This window comes from Girardinichthys multiradiatus, chromosome X, assembly GCF_021462225.1.
Source record: "Girardinichthys multiradiatus isolate DD_20200921_A chromosome X, DD_fGirMul_XY1, whole genome shotgun sequence".
In the NCBI taxonomy this organism is placed as follows: Eukaryota; Metazoa; Chordata; class Actinopteri; order Cyprinodontiformes; family Goodeidae; genus Girardinichthys; species Girardinichthys multiradiatus.
In genome coordinates, this window is record NC_061817.1 from 22,063,126 (window position 1) to 22,085,128 (window position 22,003).

The 22,003-nt window shown below is 39.4% G+C and overlaps 1 protein-coding gene and 1 long non-coding RNA gene across 3 annotated transcripts; one reads left to right on the forward strand and one right to left on the reverse strand.

Moving 5' to 3' along the window:
* Positions 1-555: 555 nt before the first annotated feature.
* On the reverse strand, positions 556-21,701 carry LOC124863372 (IQ domain-containing protein K-like). Of its 2 annotated transcripts, XM_047357728.1 has the most exons (9): positions 21,616-21,701; positions 21,504-21,547; positions 20,549-20,678; positions 20,373-20,470; positions 19,201-19,253; positions 19,035-19,112; positions 18,716-18,800; positions 4,867-4,978; positions 556-1,042 (listed from the first exon to the last, which is right to left on the reverse strand). In XM_047357728.1, exons 1-9 carry the CDS (start codon positions 21,683-21,685, stop codon positions 978-980), a joined length of 735 nt encoding a protein of 244 aa, XP_047213684.1. In that variant the 5' UTR covers positions 21,686-21,701; the 3' UTR covers positions 556-977. The 2 variants fall into 2 exon arrangements, with proteins under 2 accessions (XP_047213684.1, XP_047213685.1); XM_047357729.1 differs by lacking the exon at positions 4,867-4,978.
* On the forward strand, positions 10,739-12,537 carry LOC124863373. Its single transcript, XR_007037116.1, has 2 exons — positions 10,739-11,391; positions 11,474-12,537. It is a non-coding gene; the product is annotated as an uncharacterized LOC124863373 (long non-coding RNA).
* Positions 21,702-22,003: the final 302 nt, after the last annotated feature.

Below are 22,003 nucleotides of genomic sequence, written 5' to 3' on the forward strand. Positions count from 1 at the left end.
TAGGGTTTTGATTTTTGCTAACAAAATTTCATGAACTTGTCACGGCTGTTCCATGAAGATCTGAGATAATGCTAGATTACCACAGGATAGAAGAGGAAGGGATCCGAGCTATGCTAAAAACGATAAACAAAAGCACAATCATATTGTGGTGTAAGAAAATCACTATATTTTATGTTATGTGATTAGAGATTTCAAGCCACAAACCAAGTTAATATTATAATGATATCAGTAATTTCACTGATAAGTTTATCTGTTTGGGTTTAAATGCTAAGACTATTTAAATGATTGAATATTTTAGGAGAATAATATTCCAAGTGCTTGGTCAGATAGAAGCCAATTTTCCACTTGTGATCTCTGGTGGTCAAAACATTGTTTTTATTCTCTGGGTCCCTGACAGGGACATTTCCTTTTCCCATAAACAGGATAGAAAGTGTTGCTGTGAAGGCCAAGTCACTCTTCACTCCAGCCTTAACTGTCTGCTTGAATGGAAAAGCTACAATCTTTTTTATTATATGTTTTGCTACAATAAAAAAGAAGAGACAGAGAACAAGGAAATACGGTTGTCAGCATTATGGGAACCAAGTTATATGGGATTCATTTATTAGGTAAGACACAGGAAGGGATGTGATCATTCAATGAGACAAAAGGAGCAATAAAATGATTAGACATGGATCAAATCATAAATTCTTGCCTGACCCTGTAGGCTTTAAATAGCTTGTTTGACTGACCATTTTGGTCAGTTTAACCTCAGGGTAACAAAGTTTAATGTCCTTTAACACCATATAAAACATAGTACACAGAACTAAGAGATAATTCTTTCACAGAATATATATATAACAATTCAAACAATCTAGCTCAAATATTTGAATGTTTTTCTTTACAGTGTTAGATGGAGCAAGGGAATTACTCAGTTATGATGAGGATGGTGGTCAGCCACTCACAGGCCAGTCAGGTCATCTGGCTGGTGTGGACCATGCTTAACCGAGGGATAGAGAGTGGTCGGCATCAGGGCCTTCTGCTAGATCTGTCATGGTCAAACCAACTGAAAACAACAAAAGTAATGTTTCTTTATTATGTTGGTTACTTTTCAAGCAAATTCATAATAACAAATTAATAAAAAAGATATGCACTACTGCAACAAATGTCTTTGCCTTTGATAATTATGTCAGCTTGCACCACCAGTTTTCTAAAGGAATATATTGGCACATTCAAAGAAAACACAAATCTCCTCATTTGGTAAAAAAAATAAATAAATAAACAACACAAAAATAAAAGTTTATTTTACACAAAGCCTTTGCTGGTATTAGAGTGTGAAGATGTTATTTGCACAATTGTTGGTTTCCACAACAATAAAAATTATTTAAGAAGGCATTAAGATCAAAAACATTTCTAACTTACTGTTTGTAAGGTTAAAAAAAAAAAAAACTTCAAAAATATAGATGAAAAACAATATAGGTAATGTAGAGCACATTTTAATACAGTTTAAAAAACATCTTAAAGCTTCAACATCTGATATTACCTTTATACTTAACTCAAATTCTATGTTGAATTGTGTTGCTTTTAAAGATCCTTTAGACTACTTCCTGTTGTCAGACTGGTTCTTCTTTAGTGATTTTGTGATTCTAAAGGAATTAGGCCTGGATGTGTCTAGTGAAAATGTGCTAAGCTTTTCAAAAAAAAAGCTGAATGACGATAACCCTACCCTTTAGATTTTTTTTTTCCTTCAATTAATAAAACCATCATTAGAAACCAGCTTTTGTATATTTAGGCTACTTTTATATGAGATAAAAATGTACTTAATGACCAGAAACATTTAACAGTGATACAAAATCCGAGGCAAAAGAAATCTGGTAATCAGCGAATAGTTTTCACAACATTTACAGCAGCCATGTTGGATTTTGAATTTGGGGAACTCACGCCTGGAGCCTGTTAAAGCCAAGTACTATTAAAGCACAGATCTGTTATTCATTTATTTATATGTGGGGCTTTGAAGTTGCTTGGTGGTTGCAATCTGCCCGTATTTGAAATGTTCTAAAGGTGTGACTGACACAGTATCTGCTAATTTTAAAGTAAATATGAATTATATTTTGTTAAGTGTAGAAGACATGGTATATAAAATAGCAAAAAAAAAACTATTACAATCTCACATGGACACTAACAATTACTTTCTGGAAATATTCTACAATAATAACATTTCCTTTCAGGACTCATTTTATGAAGTACAAACAAATCTTTGCTGAACCAAACAGGGCTTTTTCTGAAGGTAAATATCACACCAAGGACAGTCATATGGTGATACATGAAGTGCCAACAGCTGCACCTGTTCATGGAGCTGCAACCCTTCAACTTTTTGACATATGAGTCTGTGTCTGCTCTTTGGTCTTATTGTTTTTAGCTTCTGTCTGAGGCTAATTCTGATTTCAGACCAGAAAATGCCTGAAACGATGCTGCATGTTTGCTCCTCAGGTCAAATAAGGTGAGTTCAGCTGTTCCTGGATCAACTTTAAGAGCTTCCATAAACAGAGGGGGAGGCTTCCCTAAATAATCTTTGCTCACACTCAGCTTCTGTCACAGTGGCAAACATGGCTCATTTATATGCCAGTGCTCTCAGTTGAAACAACACACAGCACAGCAAATTCACTCTTCTTCATCTCTCCCCTCCAGTTCAGATTCTGTTAAAAAGGTCAGAAAATGATTTCAATTCAGTATACTGGTCAAGGCAGACTCATTTTTTTTTTGCACTCCCACAGTGTGTTGCACATGCACACTCACCCCCAGGCCCCCAGCTTTAATGTCAGGTCAGCAGCAGCAGCAGTGAGGCTGTGGCACCATAGCACAGGAATTTTTGTCAGCCTGCTGCGGCTGCAGTGAAACCCCTTTGTTATGTGGAATGTGTTAGTGTGGAGACAACCTGCAATCATGATGGTGTCTGTCGGTGTTGTTAAGAAACACAAGCAGGAATATAATTATGGTGAGCTTCTAATGTGCATGTTGGAGAGAGTGTGTTTGTAATAACACACCAACAACAGGAAAAAGTAGGGGAAAATGTGTCAGGTTGAAGGCATAGTTTGAGATTTTTGAAGTGAGGTTCTGTTAAAAGATTGTGGGTAGTTAATATCTTACCTGCAGTAGATAACCATCTTGGTGTCTTCATTTGGTATAGATCTAGATTACTTTGTCTCGGAGGTGGAAATTTACAGCTAGTCCAAGAGAGGCCAAGACCAAAGTGGACTTCTGTCTGATGATCTCGAATGATCTCAAAAACATCCCCACAATGTATCTTAATTCTATTTTATAACCCTTGTGCACTTCCTCATTCAGCGTATATAAATCCAGTGGTTATTTACACAGACGCTGGTGGTTCTCCACCAATAATCTTACTGTGTCAAAACACGTAGCTACTAAGAACAGAACATCTAAGGCATTTCCAGACATAGTAAGAGCCAAATAGAAAAATAAGTCAGTGTAAAAATCAATAAAATAGTATTCACTTAAACTGCTTTAATCTAGTTTTCCATATCACTTTACTATTTTATCGATTTGTACAACCAGAGAGGCATTGCATTTCGTTTCCAGTATATGTTTCACAAAGAACGATACCAAATTCCCATGTAAATAATCAACAGCTTCCCGGTTAATAAGGATGCAGTGCAAACATGACAATAGTTTAAAGATTCATTAAATAGCATTCAAAAAATGCCATGAGTTCTGTGACTCATAGCATATTTCAGGTCACGTAAATCATAGCCAATCATGGTTTAGAGCAGCACCCATGCCTTTAAAAGGTAGCACTGTTTGGTAGAGAGGTTGAGTGGCAGCTGGAGCAGATACCCAAGCTAATTAACCAGCTAATATCAAATTGTTTTACTTGTGTCAGTCTGTAAACAGTTTGTAAAGAGCAGAATGGCATAAAAGGATAATATTCTGGGAAATAAGCACTTGAAAACTACAACTAAATAAAGTGAATGTTTCTAGTCTATAATTTTGCTTAGGCCTAGGTATTAAGCAACCACAAATGTTTGTAGAGCTGTAATAATCGTAATTTCCCAACAAAAGGAATATTTGTTGCTCTTGTATTTTAAATGTAGGCAGTTAGATCAGGTTTTATATATCTGCTCCACATTTTACCATGAAACTGTGAAATCTTTACTGAAAGCTGTCAGTAAGAATCTCAAACTGGTCCATGTTTGATAGATTTCTGATCTTTTATGTCTCTTTATTTGTTAAAAACAGCTAGCATTAATCACACGAGAAGCTTTTTTTGGTAACCATCTAATTTTACTGTGCACATTCCAGGACAAAGTTTAGTCTTTATACTTGAGCCCTAATGCCGGTCACTCATTAGACACAGATATGCATTCTCAGCTGCTATGTCTCATCTTTCATGTGTGCAGACCAGAACTCTCAAACCCACGGTCTTCCATTTCCCTGTCTCAGTCTCTAACTCCTCTCTTTCTACATGTGTATCCCCCAGCCCCCACGCTCTCCATCACCCCCCCCCCCTTGCCCTGCAGAGATACTTTTTCTTTTTCATGTCGTGTCTTTATCTCCACCGCTGGCCTCATTCTCAGTGTGTGCCACTGCTGCAAGAATACTTGTTTAAGCTGTAACATCAAAGCTGTGTTAGGATGAATATTATATCTCTGCGGCAATGTACGTGCACGAGTATGTACGGTGCACAGGATTGACAGTATCATATAAGTATGTCTTTGCATAATGCATTTCCTAATGGTTCCATATAAACAACTGCTGTCAACAATAGCAGTGGTTATATGTTTACAATATGCCAGAGGACTGGTTAAAAGTGTGTGTGTGTGTGTGTGTGTGTGTGTGTGTGTGTGTGTGTGTGTGTGTGTGTGTATATACCTCGGGTTTCTTGCCGGGCCCAGAAACGTGCAACCGTTTTGGCAATATCATGACTCTCCCTCAGCTCCCTTTGCCATTGGCGTAATTCCTGCACATCGGGCCGTGCTCTGACCTGAACAACCAAATGTGTTAACGCAAGCAAATGTCCTGAGTAACTTGAGCACACATGAAGCTATTCATTATGAAAAAAAGTTTTAAGTGTTTAGAATACATTTTATTTGTTTCGGGCAAAATATATGAGCTAAAAATGGAAGTAACTCATACACTTTCTTACATGTTGGCTATTAAAGCTTCTTTTACTTACTAACATCTTCCACACTGGAGAGTGTAGCACTTAGTATGGTGTGTTTATGGATTGGAAAAAATTTAATTTATATTTGGACCAACCAGTCAAACTGAAAACTGTTAAATTACAGTCAACAACTGATTGCTCAGGGCTTTTTATCTTTGGCAACAGTATATACAGTACAAGTGCTGGTATGTGACTTGGTACATTTAATTAACAGGAGTCTAATGCCATGCATTGTCAAGCAGGACCAAAGAGCAGACAAAGAGCTTGGAAACGCCATGGCGAGTAGAAGGGTTTTAAAGATTACAAATATCAAACATTTACATTCAAGGAATGAAGAGAACAGGACAGAACTGCGTAATATGAAACAGAAGAAACCAGAAGTGAACAATGGAAACCAGGGAGTTTAAATACAGACAAAATGTGATCAGTGACATGGGAACCAGGTGAATCTAATCAGCTGACAGTTAAACAGCTGTAAGTACTGAGCAGGGGAACGGACTGAAGTCGACACAAAGGGAAACAAGTCTAACACTACTGTAGCTACTAAAATATACATTTTTATTATTTTCAAAATAAAAGATGAGTTTTCAAACAGTTGCAATTATTATGGCGTTGAACTGTTCATTTTAATTTTATAGAAACAGTAATAATGAAGTAGGTAATAAGGCAGTAATATAAAGTAATACTTATTATCATTACTCTAAGACATTTAACATTTAATAAATTAATGTTTTAACTTGTTCATGATAATACAGCATTTTTGTAATTGTCTTTTGTTTCATAGATCACTATAAATTTGTTCTTCTTACAATCTATGTCTGTTCCACAAGGATTTGTTTGAGCCCTCATTTTGATTTTAGTTTTTCAAGACAAAGAATCCTCTGCAGATTACAGTAATATGCTGATGCCATAATCATAATAATTACAATGCAACCTTTTTCAAATAAGCTATTGACCTTTGAGGTCACAAAGGAAGTGGAAATTTGGGTTGAATTTAAATATGAATACATTAATGACTTTCATATATTCACCTTTGAGGACAGGTAATTGCTCTTGTTCAACTCTAATTTATATCTGTAAAGTAATAGTCACTTAGGGGGGTGGCTGGATGAAAAACAAAACTTGTGATGTTATGAGAAAGTGTTTTCCTTTGCAAATCAAAAGGAATCTTGTGCATTTCTATTATTCTTAGGCTATGATAATATTGTTCATATGCATGCCTCCTATGGAAGGCATGGGTATAAGTCTGGAATGCATCGCATGCAATACTTTATAGCAAATACAGGTTTACTTATTCATCTTTGTATATTATACAAATCCTCCGAGATAAATAAATTCACATGTTTATTGAACTCTATCTTCACCCTTTTGTCATATTATACAAGTAATTATGTTATGATGTATACTACAAAAATAAACCTAAATGTCTTTAGAGTGTAGTCAAACACTGGTAAAACCTTTCAGGTTGTTTTAATGCTCACATTATACATATTTGTTTTCTTTTTCTATCCTTTATAACAATACTTTTAGAATATTTCTAATTATTTATACAATAAGACTGTTTTTATTTGCTGTATTTTTGCACTGCATCTTGACCAGGTCTCTGTGGAGGCTGTTGTTGATGTTGTAAAGCCTTAATAGAGGCAGAAGAATAACCTTTGGAGTCTTTATCTAAAAAAAGATAAAAATAACAACTTTGTAACTTTACAGAGCAGTTTGTTATTTTCTGAGTCACTGTAATGTTGCATGTGTGAGTATGATTGTGTCTGCATTGTGTGGTCGGCTAAATGGATGAAATTCATGCAGCCCAATTGTCTCTGGGTTCAAGTTGTTGTTGGTATGACTCATGCTTTTGTTCTTCGAGGAAACCCCTGTAGTTGTTTTGTGTTTGTGTGTGGGCTGCTGGGTTTACTGAAAGATTGACTGAATATGTTTGCTGTTTAAGATGAAAAGAAAATGTCCCTGTAGGGCTCACTTGTCAATTCCTCTCCCACTAAAAAGGTCTTTTCTTTCTTTCAGCCTAAGAGATTTTCTTCTTTGCCTCGCCTCTCCTTCAGTTCCTCTGCGTCTCATAACAACACCTCAGACCCTCTTGAGATTCTCCACACATTAATGTTTCATCCCTCTTCGTCCACCTCTGTCCTCTCTGTTTTGCATTCTCCACATCTCATCTCACCCATCCTGCTCCCCCTCTGCTTTTAGTGAACCTCGACATTCTCTCAAGAATCTGGTTGTGAGGCTACAATAGTGTTCCTACTAAGAAGTATAAAAGTAGGCCTGTTATATAAGGCTGACCATGGGGCTGACGAATTGGTAATACCGTGAGCTCCAGCAGTTAATTCATTGGGTGTCATGGTGCCACAGCAGCCCCTGTCCTGATGAGAGCAAACCATAGAAATGGAAATGAGGGGCGAGGGTCAGATTTGCACCAAAGGACGGATGGGGGGTTGGAGCCACTTGTGTTTGCTCACCATTGCTTGTTTTCTTTTTGTGTGAGACTGAATGTCAATTTTCATTGGCTTCCTCCATACATCTTATACCTTGTTATTGTGTTTCCGCTGCTGTTACCTGCTTTTAAATAGATGAAAATTCAGTAGAAACCATTGCTTAGAAACAGGTCACACATGACTAAATGTAGAATGCTTTTTTGCGATGGACAATTAAAAGAAGCTGAGCTGACTGTGAGTGTTTCAAATTCCATATGTGTGAATAAGCACAGCTTATTTGTTGGTGAAAGGTGCTGTTTTTGACTGTGTTCATAAAAGATAATAATGTTTCTACACATTGCGGATGGAGGGAGGGAGGGAGGGAGGGAGGGATGGATGGATGGATGGATGGATGGATGGATGGATGGATGGATGGATGGATGGATGGATGGATGGATGGATGGATGGATGGATGGATGGATGGATGGATGGATGGATGGATGGATGGATGGATGGATGGATGGATGGATGGATGGATGGATGGATTTTCCCACACTGTGTTGGAATCGTGAAACAAAGGATATTTCCTCTTTCCTCTGACAAGAGCAGTTGACCTCACTTCATAGCATTAAATGGGAGTATTTTTCAGAAGTAGTCCTAACAGTCGGAATCGTTTATGACTGTTTGCTGAAACAGTATGCGGCTGTAAAGATCAATCATGGCACTGCACACGTGCCCGAGTTTGGTGCATGTGAGTCACCCCTCTGATGCTGTGTACAATGCACGCAGGCATGGATTAAAAGTGATTAGAAAAATCGCCAGGACACTGTGAGGCCATAGCCTTCAAAATGCATTACTTCAGATGTAAAATGCAAACATAGGCATAGACACACACCACCAAACTAAAACAGAAGTATAAAATACAACAAGACAGCAGTAAACTCAAGTCCCACAGACATCTTCATAAAAATCACACCAGCAACAGCACAAATTGAACCCCTGCATAAACCACACTCCCACAAGTTGTATAACTTCAACAAACATTGTACACACTGTTTCTAACACACATACTTCATCCCTGCTGCCCCTCATGCTTCTCTCCTTTGCTGTGCAGAGCTGCCTTTGAGACCAAGTTCCACATTCTGCAGCAACACAAAGGCCACTATTCACTACAGTAATATCAGCAACGCAGACAAGCCACACAGATGCATCCACAAAATCTGCTCGATCTTCCCCTTCACACCTCATCCACCCACCCATCAATCATCTTTTTGTTGCCCGATGCTTCCTTCACAGTTTAACCAGCCCAGTGACCTGTGATCGGATACGTGCTTCTGCTGACTTGGCTACAGTAAATGGCTTCAACATATCCCTGCTGTGTTTTTTTAAAATATAGACAGCCAATCCCATTTTTATACAGTCAACATTATGGATAGATCCCATTTTTGGGGAAAGGGTGTCTGGGTAGGCCACATTGGAGTAAGTAAAGACGTGAGGGCCAAGCAGAATCAGACAGAAGGGCTATTTAATGTATTGAGTCCCTGTGGCATTTTTTCTGCATGAGTGTCGATGTTTTCTACACGTGGTTGGTCAACTGATCTAAAACCAAAGCTCAGCTCAGACCATTCAACTATAGCTGCCCTTAGATCGTTGAGCTGGAATCACAGACCTAATTCTCCAATCGACTACACTGTTGTTTTGCAGGGATTCTATAGGCAGAGTGGGCATTAATAAGTCAAACCATCAATATTAGATCATGTCAAATGAAATATTACTCAGCACAAGTAGTGCCCTATTTTTTATTGTAAAATCAAACAGAATGAAACTATGAAAAGAAAATACTTCATAAAAACATAAAACCTATGTCTAAGCTTAAACTTAGCATGAACAGTAAGGCCATTTGAGTTTGGTCTTTTTTTTGTTCTAATGCCTGAGCATTACATCGTCTACTGTTGGAAAGCCTGTTTGGACCACTTTTAATGGTGCCTTATTTATAGGAAAAAGGCATTTCTGAGAAAAAACGAACAACCCTCTCTGCCAATGCTAATCAGCTTATTGTGCTATTAACTCTAGTTTGGTGTCATGACGTAGACAACACCCTTCAATGCTGAGACAGCTTTTTTTATTTTTTAAATATACTGTCAACAATCAAAAGCAAAAATTAAAAAGCTAAAGCAAGTCTTACTTGTGCACTATAACAACTGTTAGGTAATTTCTTTAACCCAAATGCTGGGTTCACGCTGTTTAGTGAGGAGGTTGGTAGTTCTAACCAACCATTGGATCGAAAATAGAGGCCCAGTTTTTTGAGTTCCGAGAAGAGAGAGGGAGCTTCAGCATTTTTCAGAGGCAGCTATTTTGAACTATACAGACTTCATTTAACTCCTACCACAGGTCTGAAGCTCAGTGATGGGCAGTCTCAGTAGGCAGATATTTTTGGGTCTTTTCGGAAATGTTTTCTTGGATTTAAGTCCAGGCTCCGGCGTGGCCACTCAAGGAAAGTCACAGACTGCACAGACAGAAGGCACTTCTTTGTTACCTTGGCTGTGTGCTTTGGGTCATCGTCATGTTGTGAGATGAATCGCTGGCTTAATCAGAGTTCAAGAGCACTGTAGCAAGTTTTCTTGATAAACTGCTCTGTATAAGTCAAAAACTATTTCTATCATGGGAGAAGAAGTGGAGGTGGTGGAGGAGTATAAATACCTCGGTGTTCACCTGGACAACAGACTAGAGTGGAGATGCAAATGTGAAGCCATCTACAAGAAGGGACAGAGCAGACTGTACTTCTTGAGGAAGCTTAGGTCCTTTGGTGTTTGCAGCAAGATGCTGCATATCTTCTATAAGTCTGTTGTGGAAAGTGTGATTTCTTCTGCCATCATCTGCTGGGGAAGCAACATCAGAGCCAGGGACTTAAAAAAGCTCAACAAGCTGATAAAAAAAGCTGGCTCTGTTCTGGGGACTCCTCTGGAACCTCTGGAGATCATTGTGGAAAGATGGATTCTTCATAAAATGAAGAACATTATGGAGAACCTTGAGCATCCTCTTCATGAGACTGTCCTACAACAACAGAGTGTCTTCAGTCAGAGGCTTCTTTAGATCTGCTGTAAGACGGAGCGCTACAGGAGATCCTTCCTGCCCACAGCCATCAGCATCTACAACGGCTCTTTGAAGAAACCTACATAATATGAGCTACAACAACATTTAATTTCCCTTTGGGATTAATAAAATATTTTTCAATTGAATTGAATTTAGCAGCTGTGATTGTACTGCACAGTATATACCAGGGATATATAACCCCATTTCTCATTGGCTGATCTCCAGCAGGTTGTAGATGTGTCCCTACTCCAAGAAAGACTGAAATGGTTGAATTACAACCCCGGCGTTTCATACTTTCTGTTGTACCGGCACGGTCAATGGTTAATATAGCGTTACTTGCTGACCGTGAAATTAGCTGTCCAAATTGACTTGTTTATTAATAAGTCTTTTTACACACTGTTATTCATGCTGACCTGCATGACAGGGCAGATGTTATCACTTTTGCCTCGTTAAAAGAAGGTCCTGGGTTTTGGCTATGTGGAGTCTGTATGTACTTTATGGGTCCTCCACTTTTAACCCACAGTTCTAAAGCATGCAATTCTTGTCAAAGTCTGGATCGAGCCTGGCTGCTACTAACTGTCTTTCACCCCTAGGTGCCGCCGGAGTCTGTTATTCGGGGGTGTGACAGGTGCGGCTTGTTTCGGTGATCCGCTGGAGCAGTATAAGGAGGACGGATTGCCAGTACATCTTTGCCTGAGTGTTTTGCCAACTGCGGTACAACCATCTGGCCCAATCTTGTCTCATCTTGCTACGAACCTTGCAACTTGAAGAAACTAACCCTCTTTTTTTGATCCAGGTGCCTGATCCAGCCTCGCTCCTTACGGAGAGACCTCATTACCGGACCCGAACCAAGTTAAACCCAAGATCAAGCCTTCAGCTGGCAGTCCATCCGAGCCAACCTCCAGGTCAGCTTAGCCAAACTCTGTCCCCCCTCCGACGGTAAACACGCTCCGATCATCGAGGCTCCAGGTGGTCCCCGGCGAAGCCTCCCCTCGGTCCTGACTCTGTAGCATCTCCCTGGCAGATCGAACCTCACTCTTACTATTAGCCTAGCTTTGATTAATTCAGCTGTCGAGCGGCAGATTACTCATCAGATTTGTTGTTTTCTTGCAGTTCACCTGCTCCTGGTCGATGGTCGCTTTCTCACCATTTTCACCCTTCCTAAACAGTCTCAGTTCTCTGGGTGTTTACTGCATGTGGGTCAAGTCGGCCTCAAACGTTATGACAATTCTAGGTTACCTGGGAACTTTACATTGGTGTGAACATCTGAGTTATCCTGTCCTGGGTGTACCTTGCCTCACTCACTGACTGCTGGAAACTGGTACCAGCCTGCCCGTGACTCCTAATGGATTAAGTGGCAATAGGACATGCATGAACTGTTCAATTTAATCCAAACAATACTTGTTTAGTAATTCAGCTTATCTTTCGATTTTCAATCCACTCTTTAGTAGCCTTAACATTTGATATTGATCATGTTAACCATTTTTTGGGGGGTTAAAAACCTAACCCAGTATGCTGGATCAAACCCAAAACCAACCCAGGGCTGGATTGTCTATAGCTGACCCAGGGCTGGGCAAGACAAATATCCCAAACTGGGTTGTGTTTGAATGTGTTTAATGTGTAATAAATGGTAAAGAATGCCATTAAAATTTCAGTTTCAAGATATTTCAGAGACACTGTAAAGTCTTAGAGTTAGTGTGTTTATCTGAAACTAATGTGCAACAGCAGTCTATAGAGAGAATAAAGCCACTCACAACCTTTTTTTCCTAACACAACCATTGTTTAGCTGGAAAGCCCTGTGATTAATAATAGTGTGTGTACATGCTGAATAAATTGTAATAAACAAGAAATGGAAACGGTGCAAAAAGTCCTCTGAAGTACCTGACCACAACTTCATCATATCAACAAGCTAACTGTAATATATTATACAACAGCTACAGTGCTCCAACTCAGCTGACCAGATTCGAGTAATCCTAATAAGTCTTAGTGATTATAAAAAGTGTGTGTGTGTGTGTGCTACAGTATATGTGTGTTACAGCAGCAGGCATGGATGAATGCATTATAACTGGGCTAAGGCACATAGTTTAAAGAAGATTATGCAACATGTTAAGGTCTTGCAGCTATTCCTAGGTATAGTGTCTTGTAACAGTGTTCATACCTCATGAACATTTTCACGTTTGTTTCGTTAACTAACTTCAATGCATTTTGTTGGAAATTTATGTGATCAACAACAGCATAACTGGGAGGTTCAAGACAATTAAAATGTTTTTTTACAAATAAAATCTAAAAGGGGGTGCACATTTTATTCAGTCCCCCTGAGTCAATACTTTATAGAACACTTTACTGTAACTGTAACAACTTTACTCTGGTTTCTTTCTCCATCAACTTTGGACTTTTAGAGACTTTTCTGCTAATTTTTTCCCATAATAGTTCAAACTCAGTCACAGTGAATGAAGACAATCTGTGAACATTATCTTTAAATCTTGCTGAAAATTCTTAACTTGATTTAGGTCTGGACTTTGACTGGGCCATTAAAACACATGAATATGCTTTGATCTAAACAGTTTTATTGTAGCTTTTATTGTATGTTTCAATGTCCAGTTTCAAATTATCTGCAGCCTCTAACAGGCTGTCCTACAGTATTGTCCTCCCATCTACTCTGACCTGTTTCTGGTCTCTGCTGAAGAAAGATTTCCACAGCACTATGCTGCCAATGCCTTGTTTTACTGTAATAAATGGTTGTGTTCTGAATGATGTAAGTGCAGGTGCACAACTAATAGTTGTTGTTTGTTGGGGCTGCAGCTTCTTCAGAGTTACCATAGGCATTTTGGCTGCTTCTCTGATTAATCCTCCCTATACCAGGTTTGTCCGTTGAGGTCAGTATTGTCCAAAGCCTGGTGTTATGCAAAGACTGGTGTCCTACATGTTTCATATGTTGCCCTTATTCAACACACCTGAATCAAATTAACGGTTCAATAGCAAGTCACTGCAGAGCTATAGGTGACATGCTAAGTAAGAAATTTGGCTATTTAATTCATCTGTGTTGGTGCAAGGACGCATCTAAAACCGGCATGACACCGGCCCACGAGGACAGGAGCTGGACACCCCTGGTTTAGGTGGACGCACCACGCTATATTCATTTTTGGTTGGTTGATTAGTGCTCCATGACATATCCAAAGCTTCCGGAGATCGTGTCGTCGAGGTCTCCACCTTCGTCTGCTGCCCAATTCTCTTTGCACTGGTCGCTTGTGGTTCCCCCCTTCAGGTGGTGGGCCCACTGGGGAACAGTCTTCGGTCTCTTGTTTGGGCTTGGCCTAGCTGGGTCCCGTGTGGAGTAATCCGGCCACCGACACGTCCTGACCCCAGGCCTGGCTCCAGGGTGGGGCCCCAGCTCCGCTGTACCGAGCGACGTCACGTCTCTGGGGCCTCCAACTGGGAGGAGGCCCGGGGAACAGCCCAGGACATGCTGGAGGTACTATGTCTCCTGGCTGGCCTGGGAACGCCTTGGGCTTCCCCCGGAGGAGCTGTCTGGGAAGAGGGATGTCTAGGCATCTCTACTTGAGTCCCCTTCCCCCGTGACCCGGTTACAAGATATGTCCAAAGCTTGGGATATCCTTTTATAACCTAACCCTGCTTTAAACTCCTAGACAACTTTGTCCCTGACCTATCTGCTGTCTTTATGATGCTCTAAGTTCCCCAATGTTTTCTAACAAACCTCTGAGTCCTTCCCAGATCAACTGGATTTACACTGAAGATAAAACGTCAAATACGTAGATCCTATTTTCCAATTAGGTAACTTCTAAAGGCAATTGGTTGCATTGGAATTTATTTAGTGGAGCTGAATACAAATCCACAGCATGTTTGTTGAAAACAATGTATCATTTGTAATGGTCTATCGATCAAATACATTGAAGTTTGTAGCTGAAACGTGTAGCAGGAAAAGCTTACTTCCACTTCACAAGCATGGACTACTTTGTGTCCATCCATAACATAAAATGTTGATGACATACTTTGAGGTTTTTGATTGTGACATGATAGTATGTAAAAACGTTTGAAGCATATGAATACTTATGTAAGGTATTGTATATGCAAGAGAAACGACACACAGTCGCAAAGTCTAGGTCATAGAAGTGAGTTAGTTTGTGCGTGTCTAAACCAACTTCACTACTGCTCTTCTTCAGTCCTCGGTATTGTGATGAGAGAGATTAATAATGGAGGGATGAAAATTCCGCTCTGAAAAAATACTCTCCATCTCTGCTTCCTGCGCTTTCGGCCTGTCTGTGTTTCTTAACCAGAACACGCATACTCGCACAAATCCACAAAGACACAGGCTCCGATACATACACACTGCAGTCAGGGAGTCAGCGCTGCGTCAGGCAGGTTATATAACAGCTCAGAGCATGAGAGTGAGAGTGAAAAATGTAAGGACCAGATTGGGGGGTGGGGTTGTGAATTGATCGCTTACAATAGAGCAAAACCCCATCATCCATTTAGAATTTTTATAAACTCCAAAACTCTTTGCTATTACTTAAAAATCTCACACTGAGGATGATTTTAGTGAAATTATATTGTTATTTTAGATGTGATCCGTCTCTGCGCTCACTTAGGAATTCTGTGAATATATTTCTTCTTGTGGACTTTAAATTGTAACGATTCTGCAGCACTGCAGCACAGCTTCAAAAATGACTTTATACAAATACTCCAAGCATGATACATAGCAGCCACTGTCAGGACTCTGCAAACCTAAGATATCTCTATTCTGTGTCTGTTTAATAACTTGTGATCCTACATCTGTCAAATGCCAATCTCTAACTTCAGACACTGACTGTAGAGCATTTTTAATCCTTGATCTCTGCTGACAAAGCTGTGTTTCCTTCATATTGCTCCAGTCTCTAATCTGACACTGCTCTGCAACATCAGCATGCTTTCCTTTCCCCCCTTTGTCATCCAACCCAGAATGTTCCAAACATAGCTTCATCCTTCCACTTAATCCATCCCACTCTCTCTCAACCAACTCAGTTTCTCTCTTTGGCTCTGTGTCTCAGCCTCGAGATCCCTTGGGGGACTCGTCTGCAGTGCCATCAGTGGCCTTTCTGAACAAATTCCTAATTCATGGTAAACACACTCACTTCTGCCACCGCAGAGGAACACAGGCTGGAGAAAAATGGAACTGTCTCCCCCTGCTGGTGAGAAAAAGCATCCAAGACAAAATGTGTGCACCTGCACTTTCAGCAAAGCTTTTTAGGCACACACCCATAAATTCAGCTACATGTTCGAGTAGGTTTGCTGATTTATTCAAAGGCAACAGCAGACGACACAACCACCTGCATCTGAAAGCAGCAACTTCTGACAAAAACATGACCCTTTTACTTGTCTTCACACCACAGAAGGTTGTGTTCATCTTTTGTCTGAGTGACGACACTGCTGCTGTTTGCCTCTGGCTGCGTCTGACTATTTATATCACAGCATTGCTGCGCACACACAAGAGGGAATTAAAGCCTGGCATCACCGATGACATAATCAAGATGCTGAATGAAGCTACAGGCCCCTGTGTAAGAGGAGGTTTTTTAAGCGATGTGGGATTATACAACAAGATTCCAGTGCAGGCAAGTTTTTTTCACAGGGATGGTGTCTATTGTATCCTAACATGACCACACACACACACATACACACTAACACGCACACAGTGAGAAAGGTTCACTGTGGTCTTGTCGACTGACTGAGCCGTTCTTTTTCTGTTTAAAAATTTACTTTTTTTCTCTCCACATTTTAGTCTTTTTGGCCATTGCATTAACATCATCTTATATCAATACAGTTCCAGCCAGAAGTGTACGTCAAGTAAAACAAATTAGGACACTCCATGACAGCCTGTGTTTTGTTTTTTTTATATATATATTTGGACATGTGGATATTTAATATACATTTTACCAATACTTTCAATAAATACTTCAAATGAAAGTATATGCCTATACAATCAGAAAGAGATTGCACAAATTTAACTTTCCTAAGAGGTGTGCAAGGAGAAAGCATTTGCTTTCTAGGACAATAATGAACACCAGATTGAAATTTGCCAGAGAGAACTAAGACCAGTACTTCTAGAATACAGTTTTTTGGACAAATAAGTAAAAATTTTATTGTGGACACCAGAAGAGAGGGCATATCTGGCTTAAACAAACAAAAAAAAAAAGCATTCCAATAAAATTCCATGCCAACAGTGAAACATAGAGGTGTGAATGTCATGGTTTGGGGATGCTTTATGCAACAGGACCTAGTCAGCTCACCATCATAGAATCCACCATGAATTCAACCTTGTATCAGGGCGTGGTTGAGGAAAATGTGAGACTATCTGTAAAGAAATTAAAACAGAAGCAGATCTGGACCCTGCAACATGACAATAACCCAAAACATAAAGAACTGCTTGAGAAAAGAACAGATTTTGATCTCAACGAGATGTTGTGGGGTGAGTTAAAACGAGTTGTAAATGCAAGAAACCCCTCAAACATCTCACAGCTGAAAGTGAGGAGTGGGGCAAATTTTACTCAGACCTATGACAGAGACTGCTTACTAAAGTCACATTTGTCAAAGAGGGTACACTAGCTGTTAGGAGGAAGGATGTTCTGACTTTATCCTTCGTTAGAATAAACATTTATGTTAATATCTTTCGTTTAATGGCCAAAATAAGGACAAGCTTTAGTGTTTCCCAGTAATTAATACATTTTCTTTCTCCAGTGATTAATTAAAAAGATTTAACATTTATATCTAAACATTTTCAATGAAGGACCTGAACATTTAATGGAGTGTCCTTGAATTATAATATGACTGTACATCCATTCATCATGAGTCTGAATGTCCTGCCTGACCTCAAGCCTACAGGAAACTTGTGACTAGGCTTAAAAGGAGGGTCCGTGTCATGAAACCAACCAGTTTAAATAAATTCTATAGTTTCCACCTACAAGGGTGGTCAAATGCTTAAATCCTTAAATTTATGTCAGATATTAGCTGATGGCTACGAAAATCATGTGGTCAAGGTCCAGCTTACTAAGGGAGATTTGTGTAAATGTTTATGTGGGTGTATGTAAATATTGCAAAATTGAGTGTATACTTGTATGGGTTATTGATAACTAAACAATTCACATTGTAAATTAAAACTTAAACAATTCTTGTTTTAAAAGAATCACTGAAATTGTTTGTTGTATAACCATTCTATAGTAGGAAAAATGATTCAATGCATCATTAAAAGCCCAAAATGAACTTGATTTTCTCGCCCATGATGAGTATATGCAAACGTCTGACCAATGCTGTACAATGTACACTCACAGCCCACTTTATTAGGTACACCTGTCCAACTGCTCGTTAACGCAAATTTCTAATCAGCCAATCACATGGCAGCAACTCAATGCATTTAGGCATGTAGACATGGTCAAGACAATCTGCTGCAGTTCAAGCAGAGCATCAGAATGGGGAAGAAAGGTGGTTTAAGTGACTTTGAACGTGGCATGGTTGTTGGTGCCAGACGGGCTGGTCTGAGTATTTCAGAAACTGCTGATCTACTGGGATTTTCACGCACTACCATCTTTAGGGTTTACAGAGAACGGTCCAAAAAAGAGAAAATATCCAGTGAGCGCAAATGCCTTGTTGATGCCAGAGGTTAGAGGAGAATGGCCAGACTGGTTCAAGCTGATAGAAAGGCAACAGTAACTCAAATAACCACCCGCTACAACCAAGGCACACAGAAGAGCATCTCTGAACGCACAACACGTCGAACCTTGAGGCTGATGGGCTACAGCAGCAGAAGACCACACCGGGTGCCACTCCTGTCAGCTAAGAACAGGAAACTGAGGCTACAATTCGCAGAGGCTCACCAAAATTAGACAATAGAAGATAGGAAAAACATTGCCTGGTCTGATGAGTCTCGATTTCTGCTGCGACATTCCGGTGGCCGGTGAGTGTATTTCCCTTTCTTGCTGTACTATTATATTTTCCTTTTCCATCATCTCAACAGCACAGACCACTTTTAAACAAACTTGGTGTGATATACCTTGTATCCTCTCCAGAAAGCCTGAACAAGCAGAGCAGCCTCTTCTTCACTGAGCTGTAGAAACAAAGGGATGGGAGGCCTTGGGCTGAAAAATACAAGGTGAGAACTAAGAGAAAAAACATGGTAGAATCAAACAGAGATGATTATTAATGCGCCAGAAATGAAATCAAAAGCATTGCAAGAGGATATGCAACTATGTTCACAAGATTAGAACATAGAAACATTTTTGACTGACATGAATATTTTCATGTTATCTAATTTCCAGACTTAACTCTATCCCATAATTTAAGGTATGTGTTTGTATAAGTGAGGCACTCACTGCTTTCTGAGCCAGTCCCTGACAAAGGGAATGTCTAGAAAGTTCACTGGATCCTGTCCCTGCCTGCGGGGGTTCTGACTGAAAATAGATAGGACCAGATGTAAGCCAAATTATGTGGTGTGATATTAGCGTGGGTGTGTGTGTGTATGTGGGGAAGGGCTCTTACTTGTATATCCACTCAGTTAGGAAATTACAGGGGACAAACTTGGTTATTTTTCTCTGGAACAAAAAAAAAGAAGGGATTTAACTGATGATATACGTTGCAGAAAACCTTCTCCAGAATATCCAAACCACTCTTAATGGTTTCAATATCTGGACTCTGCTATGTCCAACCCAGGATCTCAGTAAATCCTGGCAATGTCATCAAATATGAGCTTACTGTTACTAAAGAGCCTGCAAATCTTTTCTCTGCACCAGCTGAGTACTTGTTGATATTTATTGGTATCAATGAAGATGTGTAAAACACTTTAAAATAAATTAATCTTTAATTGCAGGAGCATAAACTCACACTGGAAAAATAAATCCATGCATTTTCTACAGCCCTTATCTCCTGACCAGGTTGTAAGGGGCTGGTGTCCATCTCTTTTAGGGAAGAGGCAGGGTAAAAACCCTACCTGTGTAAATTTTATTTGTTTTGAATCATTATCTACCTGATAATATTTTGACTCGTTTTTAGTTTACTGAAAGAGGACGCAATATTTTTTATGAAAAACCTCCTTGTAAGAGTTCATGATTTCATAAACTGTAACACAATGCCCAGGGTCTTTGGAAGAAAAAGCGGGCCATAGCATCACAAGTCCTCCACCATACTTAACAGTGGGCAGGATTGCTTCACACCAAACCCACCTGGAGTGTTTGTAGCCAAAAAGCTCAAACATAATCTCATCTGACCAAAGTACATGGTTCCAGATGAATTCACAACACATGTTTACGTTTGTGATGGCAGGGCAGAAAGGGCTTTTATTCTGGCATCGCTACCAAACAGCTGGTTGATGGCGTCTAATTGTTGGTATGGAGACTTTACTGTAGTTCTTCAACGGTTTTGAAGAGTATATCTCTCACCACCCTGCTCATTGTGAATGGCAAGTTAAATTAGGTCAATGTCACACAAGTGACACTGAAAAAAATGTATTCTCGGGTCAAATTATAGGTTGGATTTCTGAAAAGACAAAAAAAAATAAATGAAGGATTCGGCTGCTACAACAGAAAGCCATTTATTTTAGTGATTTTTAAACATCTTCACTAGTAGTGTTGATAAATGTAGCCAGCTGTGTAACACCTGAGTACTTTATTTTTGTTCAAATATTTGGTGTGATGTATATCAGAAGAAATGTAGACCTCAAAACAGTTGTATTTCTGGGATTCTCTCAGCAAAGCTGCTAGACCAGGCAACAATACTGGGTACACCGTCTTCTCCAAGAACCGCTTGACAGGGCCTAAAACACATAAATATTACTTTCTGCAAATACAGCTCAGGATTGGGGGATTTTTTTTATGCAGCTGGGTAATCTTACATTCATCGATATGTAGGGACGGTGAAACTTCAAGTATCTTTGGGTGCTTCTGAGAAGAAAGGTGAGCTTTCCAGCCAGCAACACCAACAAGAGGGTCAGTGTCCCTCTGACGATCATCATCCACCGATGCCTAATAAAGCAATAATAAACCCAAGAAATATATTTATATATTTATATATATATATATATATATATATATATATATATATATATATATATATATATATATATATATATATATACAGTACATTGCAAAAGTATTCATACCTTTTGAGGTTTTTTACAAAATTTTCCCATGTTAAAACCTCAAACTTTTATGTGTCTAATTAGGATTTTTTTTGACAGACAGGAGGGATATGGTTTTTTTATTCTCCATTAAATAAAAATCTGAAAATGTGGCATACAAATGTATTCAAGCCCCCCAAATCAATGCTTTGTAGAATGCTGTTTGCTGCATCCTCTGCATGGTAAATGGCCTGCACTTGTATAGTGCTTTATCAAGTCTGAGGACTTTACATTAAAATCAGACATCCATCCATTTATACACTGACACTAACACTGTTAGTGAGGCTGCCATACAATCGCCGCCATCGGGCCCTCTGACCACCATCAGCGGGCAAGGCGGGTGATGTGCCCAAGGACACAACAAATGATGGTGCAGGGGTTTGAACTGGCAACCCACTGGTTACAGACCTCTTTATGGCTCTCTCTCCTTCATTGATAGCTGTGTGCACTTGTTAAAAACTCTTAATTTCAGATGATAGATTGAACGATTTGTGAAATTATTATTTTGCTATGTCGTAATATTTTTTTGTTGAAAACTAATTCCCAGTTATGAACTACTTTGTGTTGCTCTGTTGCATAAAACTCCAATAAAATAGAAGCTTGTGAATTTAACATGGTAGAATCTGAGGGTTCAAGGCTGTGAACAGCTTTTCAATGCAGTGTGGCTTACCTTGAACTTCTGAAATGGAGGATTGGGCTGCTCAGCTTCAAACTCTTAAAATACACAACAAATTAATTTCATTTGCATTACGCTCAAAGTCATGCAGGCACATTTATATTACCGCGGCAAACTTGTTCCCATATTGACGTTTGACCACAAACTACGTCTGCCATTACGTTGCTTGTGTTCATTAGCGGTCGTCAAGGACTGCTGTTGCCAAGGAAGTGAGTGGCGTAACTTCCGATATAAACATCGGCGCCTTCACGCTTGTAGTATTTAACATGTTTTCCATACAGTTTGTAGCTGTAAAATGTAGGGTAGAATCTGTCCTTCATCGAAATAGCAGCTGCGTCGTAGTCAAATTTAGAACGGAGATTAATGGGAAATGCTATTCGTAAGTTTAAATTAAATAACAAAAATCAATTATAAAGGCCGCAAAGTGTAGTTTACACTTCACATTTTTAAATAACTGATGGGAGTATTTAAAAACTAGAAAAATGTAAAAGACG

What these genes read in the sequence shown, in the direction of transcription:
- LOC124863372 (XM_047357728.1), bottom strand. Translation starts at nt 21,685, where the DNA reads ATGAACACAAGCAACGTAATGGCAGACGTAGTTTGTGGTCAAACGTCA. An exon ending in ATGGGAACAAGTTTGCCGCG is followed by an intron (nt 21,548 to 21,615) that starts GTAATATAAATG and finishes GTGTATTTTAAG; the next exon opens with AGTTTGAAGCTGAGCAGCCC. An exon ending in GTCCCTACATATCGATGAAT is followed by an intron (nt 20,471 to 20,548) that starts GTAAGATTACCC and finishes TATGTGTTTTAG; the next exon opens with GCCCTGTCAAGCGGTTCTTG.